The sequence below is a fragment of the Moschus berezovskii genome, chromosome 11, assembly GCF_049115385.1.
Source record: "Moschus berezovskii isolate FMDL1 chromosome 11, NW_MosBer_1.0, whole genome shotgun sequence".
In the NCBI taxonomy this organism is placed as follows: domain Eukaryota; kingdom Metazoa; phylum Chordata; class Mammalia; order Artiodactyla; family Moschidae; genus Moschus; species Moschus berezovskii.
In genome coordinates, this window is record NC_142470.1 from 75,135,890 (window position 1) to 75,158,118 (window position 22,229).

The 22,229-nt window shown below is 36.8% G+C and overlaps 1 protein-coding gene across 2 annotated transcripts in view; it reads left to right on the forward strand.

Moving 5' to 3' along the window:
* Positions 1–22,229, forward strand: part of LOC148776201 (neurexin-1-beta) — a 795,940-nt gene that overhangs the window by 155,092 nt on the left and 618,619 nt on the right. For both annotated transcript variants that reach the window (XM_088841488.1, XM_088841485.1), the window contains 2 exons: positions 6,721–6,894; positions 13,526–13,645. In XM_088841488.1, the coding sequence (XP_088697614.1) occupies positions 6,721–6,894; positions 13,526–13,645 (294 nt within the window). The remainder of the gene's footprint in view (positions 1–6,720; positions 6,895–13,525; positions 13,646–22,229) is intronic.

The following is a 22,229-nucleotide window of genomic DNA, read 5'->3' on the forward strand; positions in this document are numbered from 1 at the left end:
TTCAGACCTTAGTGTTCCCCTGTAGTAAGACATTGACATTATAGTTACGAACAAGACAGACAATGCTTTCGACACTCTGAAATTTCTGTTTCTAGCTGATATTTTTGATTCAAAATTGCCCAAAAAAGGAAAGTTTTCTGAAAGTAACCTGATTTCCCATAGAGATGTATAAAAGACACAGATCTAATGTCTCAGAGCAGAAAACCCACTTGTATTATCAGTTTTGACTTCAATAATGATAATTTGTTGTGCCCTCAACTCACATGTGATTTTGAATAGTGTTTATTGTTCAATCCAATGTGTGCTTTATTATTACAGCTTCCATTTGTCTCCTGTTAAGCTCAAACATGTTAGAGAAATATTAACAACTTCCCATGCTTTTGCTTTCCGTAATTTAGCATCATTTATTTAAACAATCACAGGAAATAGTAACATCGGCTTTCTCCCCAGAAAAAACATGAAGTGAGTGTTTGTTCTTCAGAGACTAGAGATGATTTTTTTCTTCTATCTAACAGGGTTCACCTGTTATAAAAATAGTTTTTTATTTATTTTTTCTCCCCAAGAAAGCCTGTGTTAACTTACATGGTCTAGATATAACCTGCAGATGTTCACTTGTGGATATGCAACAAAAGATGAAAATTGAAGAGAAAGATACAAATCAGTGGAGGTGGGGGGTGGAAGAAGGTGGAGTTTGACTGTTCCCAAAGGTAAGGCAGGACATCTTTCCTGCAGAATAACTCTAAGAAACTAGTCCAGCCTGGTAGACTGGACTACTATTTTCTATTAGCCAATCACAGCAAGAATTGAGAGAAAAGTTAGCACAGTCTCCAGCTTTGCTAAACAAGGTCACATCCTCTCAGCAAAGCCTCTAGAAACTCCTCCAGTCTGGCCCATTGGAAAGTAAGACAGTGTGCATTGTTTCACCTTTTTCCCCCCATATGCCACTTACAAGAGATGGCAGAAGCTTCCTTAAGTTTCCCTAGAGCTTTAGCTATTCAAATCTGTAAAGCAGTTGTCCTTTTCATGTGTGCTCTTTTTAATTAAAATGAAACTGAGATGTTTGAGGCACTGAAAAATGCATCTGAATAAACAGGAACGCTGAGTCAAAGAACTAATTATACCTCGATGTTTACTCTGCTCTTGGAAGACGCATTCCAGGTCCTTGCACTAACTGCCTTATGCTCCCTGTTTGAAGAAAAGAGAAAACTTCTTTCACCACTTCATTTATCTGCTTCCGGTTGATGGCTCCCAAGCCAGTCTTCCAGGCCCAGCATCCCTGAGCCCCTGGTTGATATCATCCTGATTCCTAAAGAACACTCCTACTCAAATTACACATGTTGAATGTTAAATACAATTTCTTCTCTCCTCTCCAGATTATTGCTGTTTCACATTCTCTCCTAGCCTGCATGTCTTATATTTTTGGACTTGTCATTGCCTTTGGAAAAAAAAAAAATAGTCACAAATTCTATCATGTTACTCAAGGCTTTCCTTTGACTTTTCTTATCCAACATTATTTACCATGGTCCTTTTGAAAATTCTTCTTTTCTAGTCCATTCTGGCCTTTTGTGCTCTTTCTTGAATGCTGTTTTAATTTTGTCTTCCTGGTATATTTGTGCTGTTCCCCATGTTTGGTGTGTGCATTTATATCATCCCAAAGTAATGTATCCTATATTTTATTTTGATCTAAACTCTTTCATAATACTCCAGCTTACAATCAACGGCCATACAATCCTTCTCTTTCTCTGATTTTATAAGGTACATTTAGCCTGAACCTTACAACCTGTCCCTTGGTCTTCATAGAATTCTTCTCTCAGTCTGTTTACGTCAAATTAAAAGATATGCATTAAACAACTGTCCTGTTTATGTTACCAGTTTTAATCCTGCTGGGATTCAAATGGAGCATGTCAAAGAATCCTCTCAAGCTGCTTCTTGGATAGTGCAAGGCACACTTCCAGTACACAGATGCCTCTAAACTAAGTCAAGGAAAATAAGACTGTGTGTTGATATCTTACCACTCTAATTATACTAGAAGCAAGGGGAGAGCTTAGACTTCTTATTCTTCTGTATTTCTCAGTGCAAGTCAGCATAGAATGAGGTACACTGTCAATGGATAATTCTTACCACACACACCAACACTGCCACACCAGTAGCAGTCGTGTGCCGAGTACACTCTGTGCCCAATGCTTGCATGCATTCTCGGTGATTCTCACAGCCTTACAGGGTAGGCATTATTAACTCATTTCACAGATGAAAAATCTGACTCTTGAAAAAGTTGTATAACTTAATGTACCTACACTGAGGCAATCAGTAAATGGCAGAACCAGGGTCTGTAGCCAGATATAACTAAAAAGGTTGTGCACTATTTCCTTCTCGTTACTGCCCAACTACTGGGAAACAGATACTTGTGGTATCATTTCAGATTATTCTACAGATAATATTCTTGAGAGGGGACTGTTATATACACCCCCTACACACATGCATTCCACAGCAGTGCCAAAGATAAGGGTTTCTTGATATATATCTGGCTTTGTACACGTTCTTTGTATCTTCTTTTGCCCCAGCTCCATCATTTCCTTGTCAGTTCTATATATGGCCTACTTAAAGAATACTAATGAAAATCAACCAGTCATTCATAGCTTGAAGAAAGAGTAAGAGCATAGCTTGAAGTCCATAGGAAACTGACTCTTACTAGATGTCCATCCTGGGTATCATTCACATGCTGGACCTTTAAAAAAACCCAGCTCCCTTTCCAAGCACAGGATTTTGCCTTCAAGATCCCATTAGCGCTAATGGGTCATTTTCCTTCCATCACCTTAAGGATCAAAAGGAGAAGCTGCATCTTTGATGAAGTGCTAATACTACACAGGGCTCAAGCCACTTAAAGGTTTCCTTTGTTCTCTTCCTATGGAAACCCACCGGGGGACTTGAGACCACCGTCTGCTATATGAAGAGTTTATAAAGACTGTACTAAGTGGCAGTGCTAAGTGCAGCTTCAGTAATGAAAATGAGAATGAATCCCCTGCTTATAAAGCCAAACTCATCCACCTTGCTTTGTCCGAGGCATGTATCCTGCATGGCTTGAATCAGTATTTCCTGCTCTTTAACAGCACAAGAGAAAGATTACTACTTCTCTTCAATGAGCTTTAAAAAATTTGGGAAAGTAAGCGTGCTAATAGAAAAAAAGTAGGACATAGTAGGAAGTGGGGAATGGAAGTAAGTGCATTTTAGAATTAGTGCTCTCCCCGTGTGCTGCCTTGCCATTCTTTCTTTTCTGATTCTTTTCTACATGACTTCAATCCATCAGCTGACTGACAGTATTTTGTGCCCACTGTGCTTGTAGCCCAGTACTAGGCTCTGAGGGAGAATTGAAAACAAAGACACAGTCTCTATCCTCGAGGAGGTTATAGTCAGAAAGAGGAGGGACTTCCCTGGCAGTCCAGTGGTTAAGACTCCAAGCTTGCACTATAGGGGACGTGGGTTTGACCCCTGGTTGAGGAACCAAGATCCCACATGCCATGTGGTACAGTCAAAAAATAAATAAATTAAAAAGAAATTGAAAAGGAAGAAGAAAATTGATTATCATATGTATAGCATCCCACACATAACTTTCAGTGCTAAGTTCTATAGCCTGAAGCAGTGCCTAGAATTCTTCATTCAGCTACCACTGTTCTCTAATACCACCATTCAGTAGGCCTAGAGGAAAACTGAAATTTCCTAACAAATTTATTTGAATATATGAGTGTAGGAGGTAGGTCCTTCCTTTTGACATCTAACAGTATAAATCAGCCCGCTATCTCAGAAGAGCAACAAAGGGCACTTGTCCCTGTTTTTCTAGAACTCACCTTGGTTTCTGTTTGGAGCTCTGATTCTTTGAATTAGTGAAAATCTAACCTCAGGAACTTTTCATTCCTTCATTTCCCTGGGATTATGTCTAGATTATTTGGAGATGAAAGACTTCCACTGTACCAAAATTCTGGGAATAGAGAGAGATTGCACAGGAGCTAGTCTCAAATAATCTATACTCACAGCATAGGTGCCCACTGACTTGCTACTCACCGTCTTTATTCTTTGTGTGCATAACCTCCTCAGCGTTAGTTTCTCAGAGTCTGACTCTGTGACCTCTAAGGACTGTAGCCTGCCAGGCTCCTCTGTCCATGGAATTCTCCAGGTAAGAATACTGGAGTGAGTTGCCATGCTCTCCTCCAGGGGATCTTCCTGACCCAGACATCAAACCTGGGTCTCTTGCATTGCAAGAGGATTCTTTACTGTCTGTACCACTGGCGAAGCCCTCCTCAGACCAGCCCTTTTCTGCTCGTCGCTATTCTACTCTGGGAATTGTTCTGTTGCTTCCATAGCGTGTGGGATATGGAAAGCTCTGTGAGGCTCACTAAGCTCTCAGCATGTCTAAATCTACCCTGCCACAATTTCTTCTCAAAGATCACACTGCTGCTTCTGGGTTCTCTTGAGGAAATGCTACTGATCATTATTACTTTACTCAGCCTACTTGAGGTTTTGACATCCACCAGACCTCACCTCAGAACACTATGTCCTCTTTTTGGGAATGACTATGTTCACACTTCTCCTCCAACTTTCTTTCCTGCTTGCCCACATGAGGGACAGGAAGGCTTTACTCATCTCATGTAATTGCCATTATATTCTATTTAACTCCTTTAATAGTCTTGAATTTTAAGGATCAAATACATAAGGACAGCTTTATGTCTCTGGTTTCTGATCCATATCCCTTCTCTGAGGCAAGTGAAACACAATAACTTGAAATGTGGGAGAAAAGACTAAGAGAAAGGAAACGTGGAAGAAAAAATCATGCATTTCAAAGGTAGTATCCTATTGTAGACCAAAAGCATGGTATCCTTTAATAGTAGGAATCTTGGTTAATAATCAATAGGTGTTTTCTTCTATTTAAAATGTATCAGAGGTAAACATACCCAGTACCTTCAGTACAAATTATGGAGGATCCATGGCAATCCTACTTTAGTACTTTGAGCTTTAGTTAGTGGGTCAGGGACCTAAGTTCTCAGTTTTTATGGCACAGTGACTTTAAACAAGCTCAGTTTGCTCGTCAATACAACCCAGGAATATTCTTTGTGTTGCTTTTTACCCTACTTACAAAGATAGCTTATTACTGTTTCACGGATGGTGACAGGAGACAGTTTCTGGGTCAGACACCGAGGCATTTATTACTCATGACTCAACAACCAGAGTGAGCATCAGCGTGTAGTTCTCCTCACTCCCGGGTCTCATGAAAATAATACAGAGGGGCCCGGAAAACATTAAGAATGTAGGAGTTTTGTGTTACAGTGGGAGAAGGTACCAGGTGTCATGAGAGTTAAATAAAATGGTTAAGGTGGGACAGAAAATTCAAATAACAATGCAAACTCAGAGAAGTAAGTAGCTAAATAGTATATGTTACCAGGACCTAAAAACATGAGTAGTATATCAAGGAAATTTGTGGTGACCCTCCTTATGTTTTGCACTGATTAAGTGTCTACTAGAGTCAGTTCGGAGAAGGCAATGGCACCCAACTACAGTACTCTTGCCTGGAAAATCCCATGGACGGAGGAGCCTGGTAGGCTGCAGTCCATGGGGTCGCTAAGAGTCGGACACGACTGAGTGACTTCACTTACACTTTTCACTTTCACGCGTTGGAGAAGGAAATGGCAATCCACTCCAGCGTTCTTGCCTTGAGAATCCCAGGGACGGGGGAGCCTGGTAGGCTGCTGTCTGTGGGGTCGCACAGAGTCGGACGCTACTGAAGCGACTTAGCAGCAGCAGCAGAGTCAGTTAGTTACATCTACTCAGTGCTATCCAGATATGGTGATAGAAAGGAAATAGAATCAAACTTGGATTACAATTTTTTTTTTAAGTAGTAGTTCATTAAATTCAGAAGTCTCAAACCTAGAGACAATGAAGATGAGAAAGCAAAGCAAAATGTCCCACTAGAAACTGTAATAAAATTGGGGGAAAGTTATTGATGCCTTGTTAAATGACCCCAGAACAGCTTAACAAATTCAAAGTGGTATACCTTTACCTAAAAATAAATAAATACTTGAAAAGGGGTGGAATATTCAGGTATATACAGTCTACTATGGGATTGAGTTGGTGAATAAGATAGGTACAAGCAAGGATAATAGATTTAAGCATAATAGTGAAGGCAATTTTAGACATTAGACATTTAGAATTTGTTGAGCTTCTAGTTAACAGAAAAGCCTAGAATTCTCTAATCTGAAGGTAGATTTGATAATAAAAGCACCTTCTAACATCTACTACAGATTTTCATTCTGATACTCTCCATTATTTTATCTTTTAATCCTCATGCAGTACTATAGGATGCACTTTATTGTTCCCATTTAAGAAATGAGGTTATTAACTATCAGAGAATTTTTTTAAAAGTGCTCAAAGCCATGGAGTTGGTAATAATGACTTAGATTTTAATTCAGGGGCCTCTTCATGGCCCATGTTCATTCCATTTGGCCACATTGTATTAATTAGTTTTCTGTGGAACTAGCTTCTAGAAATTTCTTCTAGTGCTGATGTATTAGTCAAACACTTCTACTGTTTTGTACTTTTAAGAAAATAGTTATAAATTTTATTAATTTTGAAAATTAATGAAAAATAGACCATACTTTTTATTTTTCCTGTCCTACTGTTGGTTAAAGTCAATGACAAGTTACTTTTGTGACCGAAATTTTTGTCTTCCCACAGGTGACTTGTATATAGGAGGAGTGGCCAAAGAAACGTACAAATCATTGCCAAAGCTCGTCCATGCCAAGGAGGGCTTTCAAGGCTGCCTGGCATCGGTTGATCTAAATGGGCGGCTTCCAGACCTCATCTCAGATGCTCTTTTCTGCAATGGACAGATTGAGAGAGGATGTGAAGGTATTAGAGCTTCGTTATTACACTCAAAATAATTCTAATTCCACCTATAAATGAGAACAGATCTCTCTGGCCAGCAAAATTTTCATTTCTGACAATTGGCCAAATCCCTATTTAAGGCTTAAAAAATCCTTATTCATCCCATACATCTTAAATTTTCTGGACACTTTGCAAACCTTACTAATGCTCAATAAATTTAAAAATTGTAGCTATATCTATGGATCTTGATTTTTTCTACTTCTTTGCATTCCATAGTTCATCTCATTAGCGTGCTAATCAGCTCTGCAATGCTTGCTTTATAGCATGTAATAGATACTCCATTTGAACCAGAAAAACATATTTATTCCAGCAAATGTTAATCAACCTGAGACTGTTGTTTTTTCTTTTTTTTTCTTGAAATCTACATTCAATAAGACCCAACAAGAAAATAACATTCAGACATTCATTCTCAAATCACTATATGATTTGTGTCTACATGACAGCACAAGTGTCTCCCGTATATCATGAGTTTGTTTTAGCAAAAAGTGGTTTCTTCTATTCCCCAAGGCTAATATTCCAACCTTCAGAAATGTGCTCAAGTATCTTTCTGTTCTTTTGTGTTCTCTATCAGACTAAGATCTGTAGGAGTACTTTTTGATTGCTGCTTTCATTTTAGATAATTTTCACTTCAACACCTCAGATTGTTTGAGCCATTTCTACTTCCATAAATGCAATTTAATCACATTATCCTGAATTTTGTAGCTCTGAATGTGTTGCTGCTTCTCCTTTAATGTTGAATACAGTTTGGGCCATTTTGAAAATTTTAGATTCATAATGAAATTTCACATGGGAGAAATGAAGAAAGACATGTGAATTCCTGTCCCCCAGGAGCTTACGAATCATTTCTTCTCAGCCAAAATAATGCTATGAGGTTTAGCAACTACCTAAGTACATATAAATTTTTTATTTGAAAATACATTTTTTTCCTCTTTGCAGCATATGTTTTCCTGAAAAGTCAGGTGAAATTCAAACTGTTTTAATCATGCCAGAGAATAGGTTATTTAACTGAAATCTTTGATTAATTAATTTTTAATGTTTTGCCATATTTCTTTTTTCATATTTTTGAATAACACACTTTTGTAAAACAAAAAGAAACTATGTGTTTTATTCTTTCATTAATTTAACAAAGGAAATAAAATTGTTAAGTGAATAAATTCTCTCTAGTGGATGAATACCGAAATGTGAGACGTAACTTTGATCCTTGGAGGTGATCTAATAAGTGAGGATATATGTATTTTTTTTAAGTTACTACAAACTCTTCTGAAAATATTTTTCAAAAATAGGCCTTTCTACAAGTTGCTTGATGAATTCTCACCTATAAAGAGATGGTGGGAGAGAAAGACAGAGACACATTCGCAGCTAAACACTCACAAGATAGAAAAACAGACACACATACATGACCTCCCACCACTGGCACATAATTGAGTGGGTGAGTGGGAGGGAAAACTAGTGAGAAACGTACTGAGAAAGTGTATTTACAATAAAATTTGTTGTTATTTTCCATCATAATCTAATGAGCAAATTGGTTAATATGATTGATTGGAATCCTCTTGAGTAATTGTAAACTATGATTTGAACATCTGGAATCATTCAGTAGATTATATCATTGTTTCCTTCCTTACTTTATCCAGTTTGCTTTAATATCTAAGCTTTAATAATCCTCACCCTCTCTTAACCCCATTTCCTTTATTTTAAAAGTGTTGACATGTTCCTGCCTTCCTGCCTTAATACTTCCTTATTTTTTTCACTCCAAAATCAAGATTAACAGTTTATAATTTATGATTATTTCTGTTCTCTGTGGTCCCTAGGAATAATCTCAAATGTTCCTGTCATAGATGTAATTGATGAAATACACATATTTTTCATGATCAATTTCTAAATATTCCATGAATTATTTCTCTAAAGATGATTGTCTTAAGGGGTTTTGAGTTCAAATCGCATCAGAATCACTAAACCCCTGTATTAATATTAATAGATATAGTATAAATTTGACATCACTTAATAATATCTTCCCATGATTTTCCACCATGTCCACCCAACAAGACACATCTCTAAGCTTCTTTCATGTGAGAAGCCATTGGTTTTCTCACAATAATCACTTGCTGCCTTTCTCTCTAACTTATTTCAATGAGTAAAAGTTGATTTTATTTACATGACACATGTTAGCTTGCAGATGGAGCTTACATTGTCCTTTTCCCCTTACATTAATGTTTCTCAACCTGAGCAAGTATTCAAATCACCTGGAGAATTGTTAAAACCCATGTCACTTGACAATACCCTCAAAGTTTCTGGTTCAGTAGATCTAGGATGGGACTCTAGAATTTATGTTTCTAGCAAGTTCCTAACTTATGCTGATGCTTTTGGCCTTACAACAAACTCTGAAAATTACTGCCTGGAAAGGCATTGACCTGCTTAGATAAGAGAAAATAGAGACTGGCAATGCACCAATAATCAGACTCAATTAAGCTCAATACTGAGTCAAGATAACTTCTGTACATGAAGTCAGTGAAACAGCTTTTAGACACTTGGATTGACTCATAACATTCAACTCTTGAACTGCATTATAAGCTCCAGAAATGCTTCATTATTAAAGCTACCATTGATTAAGCAATGATAACAATAAGTTTATATGTATACAATTTCATTTAATTCTCAAGACTCTAACAGCTAGATATTATTGTATTATTTTAGAGGAGTAAATTGAGCCTTGAGGCTTTCCTGGAGACTCAGTGGTAAAGAATCTGCCTGCCAATACAGGAGATGCAGTTTCCATCCCTGGGTCAGGAAGAGCCCCTGGAGAAAAAATGGCAATCTACTCCAGTATTCTTGCCTGGGAAAACCCATGGACAGAGGAGCCTGTAGGCTACGGTCCATGGAGTTGCAAAAGAGTCAGACATAGTGACGAACTAAAAAACAATTTGAGCCTTACAGATGTAACGTGATCTTCCTAATGTCACACAGCAAGTAAGTGGATGTGGAAGCTTTGAACCCAAGTTTGCCTTATTTGAAATCCCAGACACCTAAGCAACTTTATCTATTGTTTCTTTGGTTTCCAGACATTGTCGTTTACCTTCACTTTCCTTTCCTTTTCAGAAATATCCTTATTTTCAAACACTTAGTACAAAAGTCTTTGTGGCTTGCTCCCAGTTTTATTCAGTGATAAAATAAAAAGAACATTATAAAACTAAAAAGAAAAATTCAGGGCTTTGTCTCATGCAAATGGCTGTCAGTGTTTAAATATTATTCTAGAAGGTGAGTTCTTTGAAAAATGTGACTTGTCAGGCATAGGCCTGAATTCTCTTGTAATACCTGAAAACATAAAAAACTGTTGTGATAATAAAAAATAATAATAAAACGTATCTTTATGCTCACATAAGACTTGGCAGGCACTCTGAGTGGCTGATGTACAATATGGAGAGGCAGGTTATTTTTCAAAATTGCAACTTTACCATTTTTAGAGTTTAGCATTATTTTGCAATTCTATTTCTGATAATTTTTACAAAAACAAAAAGATAAAAGCAAAAGCATGGCTCTTCATCAGTTCTTATTCCTGCTCTTTCCTTCTGCTGAGCAAGTCGGGGGAACAGTATTGTTGATAACACAGCCCCTGACCCAAGCTGGACTTGTGCTCAGGAAGGACTGCACTAAGGAATACTGCTTTAAGATTTTTTTCTTTCAGTTCAGTTCAGTTCAGTTCAGTTCAGTCGCTCAGTCTTGTCTGACTCTTTGCGACCCCATGAATCACAGCATGCCAGGCCTCCCTGTGCATCACCAACTCTCGGAGTTCACTCAAACTCATGTCCATCGAGTCGGTGATGCCATCTAGCCATCTCATTCTCTGTCGTCCCCTTCTCCTCCTGCCCCCAATCCCTCCTAGCATCAGACTCTTTTCCAGTGAGTCAACTCGTCGCATGAGGTGGCCAAAGTATTGCAGTTTCAGCTTTAGCATCAGTCCTTCCAATGAACACCCAGGATTGATCTCCTTTAGAATGGACTGGTTGGATCTCCTTGCAGTCCAAGGGACTCTCAAGAGTCTTCTCCAGCACCACAGTTCAAAAGCATCAATTCATCGGCAATCAGCTTTCTTCACAGTCCAACTCTCACATCCATACATGACCACTGGAAAAACCATAGTCTTGACTAGACGGACCTTTGTTGGCAAAGTAATGTCTCTGCTTTTTAATATGCTATCTAGGTTGGTCATAACTTTCCTCCCAAGGAGTAAGCGTCTTTTAATTTCATGGCTGCAATTAGCATCTGCAGTGATTTTGGAGCCCCCAAAAATAAAGTGACACTGTTTCCACTGTTTCCCCATCTATTTCCCATGAAGTGATGACAACCATTAATTATTTTCAGTCTTTAGTACCATGGAATAAAGATCTTACCTCTCACTGATTGGAAAAAACAACAAAAACTGAGCAAGTTAGTGATCCTTGGTTCTTTAATATAGTAAGTGAGAAAAACTAGCTATTATTATTATTAAAAGCAACTATTATTTTTGTTATTATTTCTATACCGATTATTATTATGATGAGACAATTAGTAGTTACAATATTATGATTACTAAATTTTTGAATATTCATAGTTTAGGCTACATTCAATACTTTTTATGAAGAATACCGTGACTCAGAATTTCTAATAAAAATATATTTATAAGGAAGATGTTTAAAATTGGCATTTATAAAAACATCAGTTTGTTCAAAATCTAATTACAGATAACTCTCATGTATTCACTAGAGCAGTTACCTCAAAGGCTCTCAGTGTTAATAGCATCTAATTAGTCTGGTATCTATTTTTGTATTTTCATAAAACCTAAAATTGTGTTTGCTAGAAAATATCTTCAGTTTATACTCTAAAGGTATTGAGATAGATGCTGCTCCCTTTCCACCCATCTCTAAGATAACCCTTATTAGTGAGGTTATACTGTAATAAATATTCACAGGGCAGTTTGTAAGAGTTGAAGACAGTTATAAAAGTAGGGAAAATATAGATATAACTCTGAGACCTGTAAGCAATAAATACCTCGTCTGGTAAAAGCAAAGATAAATACTCCACCTTGCAGTCTTGTAAAGGAATTTTCTTGATGGGGAATTACATTGCAATTTGCTTCTTCCATTCTTTACTTTTTCTTTCATCTATTCTAAATGATGTTGTATTCATTTGGATAGTGTGGTGTCACTGTAAGGTCCAAGTGTCGGCAGAGAATGGCTGTCATTACAGTTTTAAACCTTAACTGCAATAGCAAGTGAAAAGACCCAGAGGGGGAAAAAAATAGAAAGGGTCTGATAATGACTATCATATCCATTGTATCTACACATGATAAGTGGGGCTGCATGCTTCAACTAAGCAGTGCAATCATATCTATCCGAGAAGGGAAAATATGCAAAAGCCCTCTTAATTTTCCTTCATTACATGTCATTGGCTCAATTAACCATTTTATGAATACATATGTAGTGAAATTCTAATCAATTATCGCTTTCTCATTTTTGGCTTCTCTTGAGATTTATGGCTGTTAATTATTAATTTGTTTGCTCTACATAGCATTTCTCTCCCCCTTTACAGCAGCATGCTTTTTTGAATCTTCTGTGTTTGCCCATTTCAGTATTGCTTACTAACATTTAATATATTTTGCTTTTTTTTTTTTATTTTGCTGACAAAGTTGCATTGATGAAAGCTGACTTGCAAGGTAGATAGCCCTGTGTGTATAAAACAAGACTGAAACCCCATAATACACAGTGGAAACCTCAAAATAACACATTTTATATTTTTGCAGTAACCATTATTTGGGTATAGATTTAATTTTTTCCCTTCTTGAATGCTGTGTAAGAAATGTTATTTTGTAGCATAGTTTGCATAAAGGCTTTCAGTCTTGAATATGTTTGTAGAGTGATTACATTTAGTGCTTTGATCATTCTTTTTAGTTCTTTGTTTTTCAGTGTTCTAGTTATGATTCTTTAGAAATAGACTAGCATTCTTTTTCTTGTTTGTTAAATGGAGGCATGTCATTTATACAGTTTTTAAGTTTATGTTTGATTGCATGAAATCGTTAAAGCATGTGAATTGATACTTGCCAACATACCTATCCAAAACACCAACAGTCAACTTTAATCATAGTTTCTGCAGGGAAACTTCTAGAAACTTGCAGGACATTTTTGCACAACTCTCTTCAGTTTTTTTTGCCAATCTTTATCTCAGTTTCATGAAAGTTGTAATCTCCATCTCTCATGGTGTCTCTACCCATTGGTCAGAAGTTAAGGAGATCCGTGCATTTTTCTAAAATCCAAACAGTGAGAGAGTTATTGAAGATGGAATGAGATTACCTGCTACCATGATCATACTGGAAGCTATGTGCTTGCTTTTACTATTTGTTGGTTTAGTTTACTATTATAACGTATATTGTCCTATATTTGAAATTCCAGAAAACCTTCATATGACAGCTTCTCTGTTTCTAATTCAGGTGTGTGAACTAGAACTTTCCTAACTAGTTTGGTCATGTAATTTGAGTTGTTGGCAACTACTGTATGTGACCTTGCTCATGTGTAAAGCTTTTTTGATTTTTTTAAAGAACCCAAGTTTCTTTTGGATTGTTTTTCAGGGCCTAGCACAACCTGCCAGGAAGACTCATGTTCCAACCAAGGTGTGTGCTTGCAGCAGTGGGATGGCTTCAGCTGTGACTGTAGCATGACTTCCTTCAGTGGACCGCTCTGCAACGACCGTGAGTACCTGCATGTGGACTGATGCTTGTCTTTGCTTCCAGATACTATTTGATACCCCAGTCTAAGGCTAAGAGTCTTTATATTATTCATGAATAAGTTAAATGGTTGTAATCAGGAGAAGCATTTGGTGCTACAGAAAGGGCAGGTTTGAAATACTAAAGTATTGATCAAAGATGCCATTCGCCAAAATCTGTGATAATGGTTGATTCTTTGGTCTTTGACTCTTTGTTGGAATTTTTAGAACTGGTAGTGGATACCTTATTGAAAATAATTTTTCCTTTGTTTTATATGACACTTCTTCCCTAATTTTTGAAAGAGCCTTCATGTTGCTTTCTATTAAGTAATATTTAATTTCATAAGATTATATCTTGAGAGCGGGAATTTTAGTGAATTAACAGGTCTTGTTATTTTTTTCTCTCTCTACATCTTTTCAAGCCCACACTGTCTTTTAAGTTAACAGACACTATGTTTAAACTTTGTCCTTCAACTATTCTCCCTTATATTTTAGCCACTTGTGTTTGTGTTTTTTCCCCTTCAGTCTCACAATATAAGCATGATAAAGAAACACAGCATTCACAATATATTATGGAATATCTGTGAAAGCCTAATTTATGTGATAGCAGTCTGAATTTTGAGACCAAACTAACTGGCATATGGGATGAATTTCTGCTTCTTAACTTTCCAATAGGTGCTGCTTTACAATAGTTCATCAATATGATGAAAGGGTTTCCTACAAATCATGGCATTCTGCTCTATTGAGAAAATATATCTGACAAAGCTTTTTGTTGTAAAATAGGGTTCCATACTTATGTTGGAAATGCTACTACATTTAACAAAAGCTCTAGGATGGGATGATGGGAGAGCAGGTGAGATGATTGAAGGTTTGGGCTTCCAGGTTAAAGCTGAGCTTGAGTATGGATTTAAAGAAAGACTAGAGTTTGTTCATTTTGACCTTTATCCATCTGAGACTGTTCATGTCAGTAGATATGTGTATGTGTTGAAGATGGAGTCAAACTAAAATGTGTTATTGAACTGAGTTGTTGTAGCCTAGCAGTATAGCACAATTTCCTAGCCATTTTTACGTCTCCTATCTGACAGTGAATATAGGAAGAACAAGTGACTAATACAAAGTAAACAATACTTGGAGGAGGCATGTAAAGATCACACCACAACAGGAGAACTATTTAATCTTCATCCTACCAGTGACCCCTTCTATTACAAGAATTACAAGAAACTTGAAGCCACAAGCATATATACTAACCATCACACATTTGCAAACACTGTATTTCTGAAAATCAAATCACTCCTACAAACATTAAGCCACATTTGAAGTTATATAAATAACCTTATGTAAAGACTCAATAATTACTTATATGTACCTAGAGCAAAGCAAATCAGAGAACCTATATATCCTTTTAATAGACACTTTTGGATATAAATAGAACAGTAACTCCTTGCAGTGGCTCCTGCCCCAGAGAAAGTAAAACCAGCTTACTTTCAAGGACAAACAGAAGACTAATAATTTGCTATGATTTCATTATGACAGTTTTAAAACACTAAATATGATCCTGACACGTGTAGCTGAGTGCCTTTTTTCTTTTTTTTTGCATGGAACCATTTTGCATTTTGCCAAAGAATTTATCTGCCAAATTTTATGTTTAGTTTCCATGTTTTACACAATGGTTGTCTCTTGGTTGTGTCAGATTGTGTATCCTCTTATATGAGTTAAGTGTAAAGAATTTAATTTTCTCTGTTTATCTGCTAATTGTTGCTGTTGTTAGTCACTCAGCCGTGTCTGACTCTTTGCAACACCATGAACTGTAGTCTGCCAGGCTTCTCTGTCCATGGAATTTCCCAGGCAAGAATACTGAAGTGGGTTGCCATTTCTGTCTCCAATGTATTTGCTAGACATTTCCTAAAGGAATATCGAGATCCTTCCTTAAGTATCATGCTGTCTTCAGATCATTTTTTACAGAAAATTATTTGAATGCTGCTCTTGGGTGATAGTAGTGGTGATGACAATGATAAGGTTATTTGTTATTTTCTTGTAAATAGGGTAGCTGTCATTCAATAAATAGGTCTCCTGATATACCTCTTGCACAAATCAGCATTAAAATGACTTTGGAGGGCTCTCAGAATACATGCATTTTGATTAAATCATTACCTCTTAATGGGTTTTCTGGGAATGTGAAGTAGTTTTCCCGGTTTTTACATTGGTGTTTTGGTGGTGAGGCTATGTAGGTACAGATCAATATTTAAAAGCAAATCTTATTTTCATATCAATTTGTAGAAGTTGTCACTATTGTACAATAGTGACAGTTACCTTGAAGACATGCAATTAACAAGGAATAAATGTGGTATGTCGCAGTTTCTTCACTCTTTAAACTGATCAAAATAAACCTTATCTCTACATCTCACTGCTTTTCTTTAAGTTGTGCACATAAGCCAAGTGTGATTCCATTTTAACAAGCTCCTTTCCTGTATAGAGGATGACTTTTAATTTTTAAATAAAGCAAAATATGACATTTTGTTTCTTAATGAAATGTTCTTCTCCAGTTTAGATATTTATCCTTAATTTCTGTGACTGTGGCTGTCAACTGCATGGAAAACAAACCAATAAAAAAAAAAAAGAATGGAAAATAGAAACAAAACTATTTTTTAAGGGAAGAGAAAGAACACAGCACATTGCAAATGAGATTCCCTTACTCCAATCCCCCATAGACCTTCTAAATGTCATCTCTCTGATAAGTTTCATAGAGTTAGAGTAACTAGAAAAATTTATTTATGTTAGCCTGGAGACATAATTAACAGTGGGATGATGGGAATACTTTTTTCCCTTGTAAGTGTAATCTTGGATAAATCATACTAATTAATGAAGTTAAAGGAATCTTTCAAAAAAAGTGGTACTTAGGCTAAGTGGTGCCAAAGGCTATTTTTTAAGAAAAGTGTTTGTGAAACCCTATCTTTTCTGGAAAGTTGCCATCTAAATAACCTACTCATTGACAAAAATAATTGCTCTGAGGGTGTATGTGTTTGTGCATGTGTAGGGTGCTGCATGTAACTCCTTAATTCTTCCATATCTATACCATATTTTAGGTCCCCCATATAATTTTTCTGGCTCATTGTGGCAATATCCTGGTTGAGTTTCCCCCTTCTAATCCCTCCCTCATCCAATCCATCCTATGCCTCCTTACCAGTTTTGTTCTTTCTTCCTGTTCTTCCTAGGTTAATTATCACCAGCTCTTCCTGACTTTCCTAACAGAGAAATGCTTTCCCCCCTTTGACCTCTATAGAACTTTGTTTATGCCATCTTATCAGCCATCACTTTCTACGTTATAGTTACTTATATCTGGTCTTATCTCCCAGGAACAGTAATTCTGTTTTGGGCGGCAGGTGTTCTCAGCCCGGTGCTTGGCCCCTGTGTGCATGTTGCATGTTACGTGTACTGTTGATAGTAGTAACTCACTAAATCAGTGTTGACTAGATGCATGAACTTTTCATAAGAATTTCTAGTATGTCCTCAGTGGCTGACAGTACTCTCTCCAAATTCATCAGTTTGGAGTTCATGAACCTCCATGTTCCGACCCTCAGTTTCATTTCTTATTCTTATCTATTGAAAAAAGCCTTGTCCAAATGGCATGTTACTGCCAGTTAACCCACAGTGTTTTGAGCAACATTACACCTTCCCCATTTCTTCACCATTGCTTATGCTAATTTCTCCTCCTAGAGAATGTACCCACTCCACCTAAAATGCATTCCTTTCACTATATCTGCTTGAAGAAATGTAATTTCATTTTTTAATCTTTACCTTAACTGTTTCATCTCATGAAAACTTCCAGGTCCTCTGAGCTGGGTCTGCTTTCCCTCTTCTGAAATCTTGGAGCATCTGTTTTTTGCACTTATCACTTATGTTTGTGAACTTTCTCTTGGATGTAACTGCTTTCTGAGTGTACACTGCATGCCAGATGTGTGTTAAGAGTTTACATTCACTGCATTAAATCTGCATATCACCTATCAATGCTTGCGTGCGTACCCACACCATCTTCAGACGACTGTGCTACGATAATCCTTTTCTGTATCTTCCCTGTGGTTCAGAATAGAATGTAACCACACTAGCTAATTTAATGTCAGATTGGGGAAGATGAATATGGCTATGATCACATGGAAGATAGCGAACATAATAACACTGTCACATTACATTAGTGTAGAAATGTTGTGTGCCAAATTACAGTTCAGCTTCAGTGGTGCCTGTTACCATGAGGGATTAATACATCATAGTGCTGTTATTTTGGTGCTAGAAGGGTGTGGGCACTGCCATTAAAAGACTATTTTCAGAATTCTAAACTTTGCCAAAAGAAAATCTTTCTGATAGGAATTTGTCGTATCTATTGTATGAGAATTAGAATTGTTCATTGAAAGATAAGAATGGAAAACATTTGACTGTGACTTGTTACCATGACATTTTAAAATATCTTCAGATTTGTTTCTCACCTTCTTTTGTTCTTTGAAAAGAAAATCTAATACCCAGCATCTGAGCATCAATATCAGAACTACTGTAAATTAATCATAACATACATAAAACTAACTTGAATCAAAGTGACATTATTTCTCTCCCATGTAAAGCTGCCAATAGTATTCAGCTGTGAGCTGATTTGCTACTAATGCCATTTATGGCTGAATAAAATTTAGCAATTAGCTGTGTCCACAACCAGATCCTCATTGTGAGTATGATGAATCTTATTAACCTTGAATCATTCAAGCATTTCTATAATAAATGGCAGCCCTGAACTTGTTGAAAGCAAATAATAAGTGATATTTACTGATAATGCTTTAGAAAAACTATCTAGGACCAGACCTGTATTAGGTTAAACCATAAAGGATTAAAATATTGTTCATACTGAGTCAGAAAATGCAATAAAAGACAGAACAGGAAGCATGATGTATGATAGAGAAATGTATTATATAGTAGAAGTGCTATCTTCTGCTATTTTATATAAATTTATCTTTGTTCTTCTGGTTTGTAATAGACATCGTAAAAGTAAATGTATAAAAAGAAGCATTAGTCTCTCTTCATATTGCAATTGGGTGATCAAATGACAGTTTTAAGTTCTATCTTTATAAGAAAATTTAAGTGGGAAGAGAAGTCCCAAACAGTAGAGTGTAGAATATTTCTGTATTTAAATTACCCAGATTAATTCCCTCTATTTTTCAGCAGCTGAATGATCCATGATTCTAAGTAGCCTTTTTGCTCTTTGTAACTGGTGCCAATTTGGCCCCAGAAGTCAATAAAGAAGGTCTAATTGTTGTTGTTGTTTGGCTTGTTTGTTTGTTTTTTACCTCCGCTGAAAGTGAAATGAAAGTAAAAGTCGCTCAGTTGTGTTTGACTATTTGGAACGGACGCCATGAGTCCATGGAATTCTCCAGGCCAGAATACTAGATTGCGTAGCCTTTCCCTTTTCCAGGGGATCTTCGTAATGCAGGGATCGAAGCCAGGTCTCCATCATTGCAGGCAAATTATTTACCAACTGAACTATCAGGGAGGCCTGTTACCTCTGCTGGTACTCTCTAAATTTTCTGGCTTGCTTAAAAATCTTACTTTGTGGACCTTGATTTGGCTCTTACATGGATGCTCTCCATCACAGGCCTTATATAAACGTGAAGGTGGCTCTTGTGGTAATACTGTCATGTCCCACCAGAACCCACTGGATCTCTGCTCCATGGAGGGAAGTTTTCACCAGTCACCTTTGTTAACTATCCTTAAGGGTTTATTTGATTTGGGTTCTCACTCGGTGCTATTTCAGAGAATTCTGTGACCCTAGTCTTTGTCTGAATAATTTTCTTTTTGTGTGAGTGCATTTTGCTCAGGCTTCTAACTTTGCTGTTCAGTAGAGCAACACAATGGGTGCAGGATCTAGGCTCAGGTGGGAGACTGCTTGAATCTGAGGTACTCATTTCAAACTTAATTTCTTTGGGTTTTACTTTGGATTTTGCTTCCTCGGAATTGATACACTGAAGACCCTTGTGAACAAACCAAAGATTTATCATGGCAAATTCTCATAAACCTGTAGATACCAAATAATTATAAACAATGAATAGTTTAATACTTATTTACTAACCAAGAAAGTCTGTGAAGAGAGTAAAATGTTAGATAATTTTCCAACTTTATGCAATCTGATTATTATAGGTAACTTTTAAAAGGAGTATAAGACTAAAAAGGATAAGTTGAGTCATTGGAAAAGACCCTGATGCTGGGAATGATTGAAGGTGGGAGGAGAAGGGGATGACAGAAGATGATGTGGTTGGATGATATGGTTGGATATGGTTGAATATGGATCACCGACTCAACGGACATGAGTTTGAGTAAACTCTGGGAGTTAGTGATAGACAGGGAGGCCTGGCGTGCTGCAGTCCATGGGTTTGCAAAGAGTCGGACACAACTGAGGGACTGAACTGAACTTGTAAAGTAGATATTTGATTTAAAAAATGAATAAAATTGTCATTGAATTTGGAAGGAAGTAGTTGGATCAGGCATAAGTTGTTTATGTAGTTTGTTCTTATGAATATATCTAAGTGTATAAAAGAACTGCAAAATATTTTTATGTGGATCACACCAACATATTTTAATCTGAATCACATAATAAATAGCATATGCATATTATTTATATATTATAAACCTTGGCTTTTCAGTATTCACAAGATATTATTTTCACTTTATAAGTGAGGCTATCGAAGCTTTGATGGTTTAAATGTCTTCTTTATGCTAAAATGGCTAGTACTTTTCACAGAGAAAATTTGAATGTAAGTTTGTCTAACTTCAAGCTCATATTCTTACTTGCACCCACAATTCTCCCCAGAAAGGGATAGATTCTGAAATTCCCCAGATGCAAAATTCTACAGAGAAGTTGGTAATGACTGATACTTAATATTGTAAATTTTTTTTCCAACCCCTTCTGACTCTTGATTCTTACATATAATGTTAAGCATTGTATTGCATGAAACATGCTCTTCTTAACTTCTCACTTCTGCTTCCAAAGACGAGTTAAAAATTCATAGCTGTTTAAAGCCTACTGTCATTAACTTTCAGTTCTGTTATAAAAAGGTACTGATTATGAAATAGAGATGGGAATTTTCTGTGATGTTTCCGTGACAGCCTGGGTTTCTCAAAAATAATAATTTAATACTTGATAATGAAGTCAGGCAAAATACTTCCCAAGCTTATTTTCTTTGAATCAGAGTCACAATGCATATTATGGGAAAGGAGGAGCAAAAATTCAGAATTGTGCTGATCACTGCATTGGTACCAAGTGTTTGATGATGTTAATTACATCTCAGGTTTCTCTTTATGTGGTGTTAAGGTGGAAAGGAGAAAAAAAAAGAATGAAGTCAGAGGTTAGCAGTGTGGTCTTTTAAGGTCTTTGAATGATTCACAGGGATGACATGAGAGAATGCATGAAGCCCAAACCATGGAAAGTGCTTACAGGATTAGTAGTCAAGACCAAAGCCTGCTTGTATTTGTAGGGAAGAGAAAGAAAGATTCTGAGGAAGTGTGCAGAGTCCAGAAGAAAGGTCATGATAAATAATTTTAGTTGTAGGGAAAAAAATATTACCATGTAGAAAATGCACCTAGTCCAGCAATCCTTTTTCCTTCCCGGAACAAAGTATTCTGTTTCTTTAATGAGATTTACTGTGGCAATTAAAACATGTTGGGACCTTTTATGGGGAGGAATTATGATCTGCTCTGTAGCTCGGTGCTGTTATGCATTGTTACTTCTCTGGTAGCATTCTCTAGCAGCATAAAGTACAAAGGTGGTTTCTAGCTCTAGGTATTATGGAGTATATGATTTTAATGACCCTAATGATCTAGATTCACATCTCTCAGAAAATGGCCTGTAGAGCCTGAGGCTTAATCTCCCCAGGATTTGGTAGATAGGAAGGTACAAAGGCATTTCTTAACTTGAAATGATTTCAGAATGAAACAAGTTTCATAAAAGGATGAGTGGATGGATGTAGAAGGATGTTTTAAAAAAAAATGGGTCATGAACAGGGAGGAGGCTGTGTTTGACAGAGACAGTGGAAACTGTGTTTACGTAGGTGTGAATGCTTCTTATAAATGTATAACATATGACCTTTTAGGGAAAGAAACAGATGGAGTATGTAGCAGAAAATAAAGAAATAAACCCAGCATTTTGCTGGGTTTTGTCACTCAAATGGTAGAGGGTGTATTTTAATATTTGTCATCTCCTGTTGGGAACCTTTCAAGGTCTCATCTGGATTCCAGCAGCTCAGGACAACACTGACATTGGGAATAGTGCTGGATAAAAGCAAGCCTTTGAATATGATGACAAAACTTATCTGGGTCATGACTAGATGCATAAATATCCCAGCTGTGTTTCTATGTCAAATCCTTGATGATCCCTCAAACACCCATGAAGGAGTCCAGAACGAAGGATCTGGATTCATGCAGTCATCACACCCTCAGAGTAAAGCTGTGTTCTGAAACTGTGGGGTCCATCTTCCATGGCATCCATCACAAATCTGTTCTCCAAGGTCTTATTCAGGGCAAGTGCTCCATCTTACTAAATT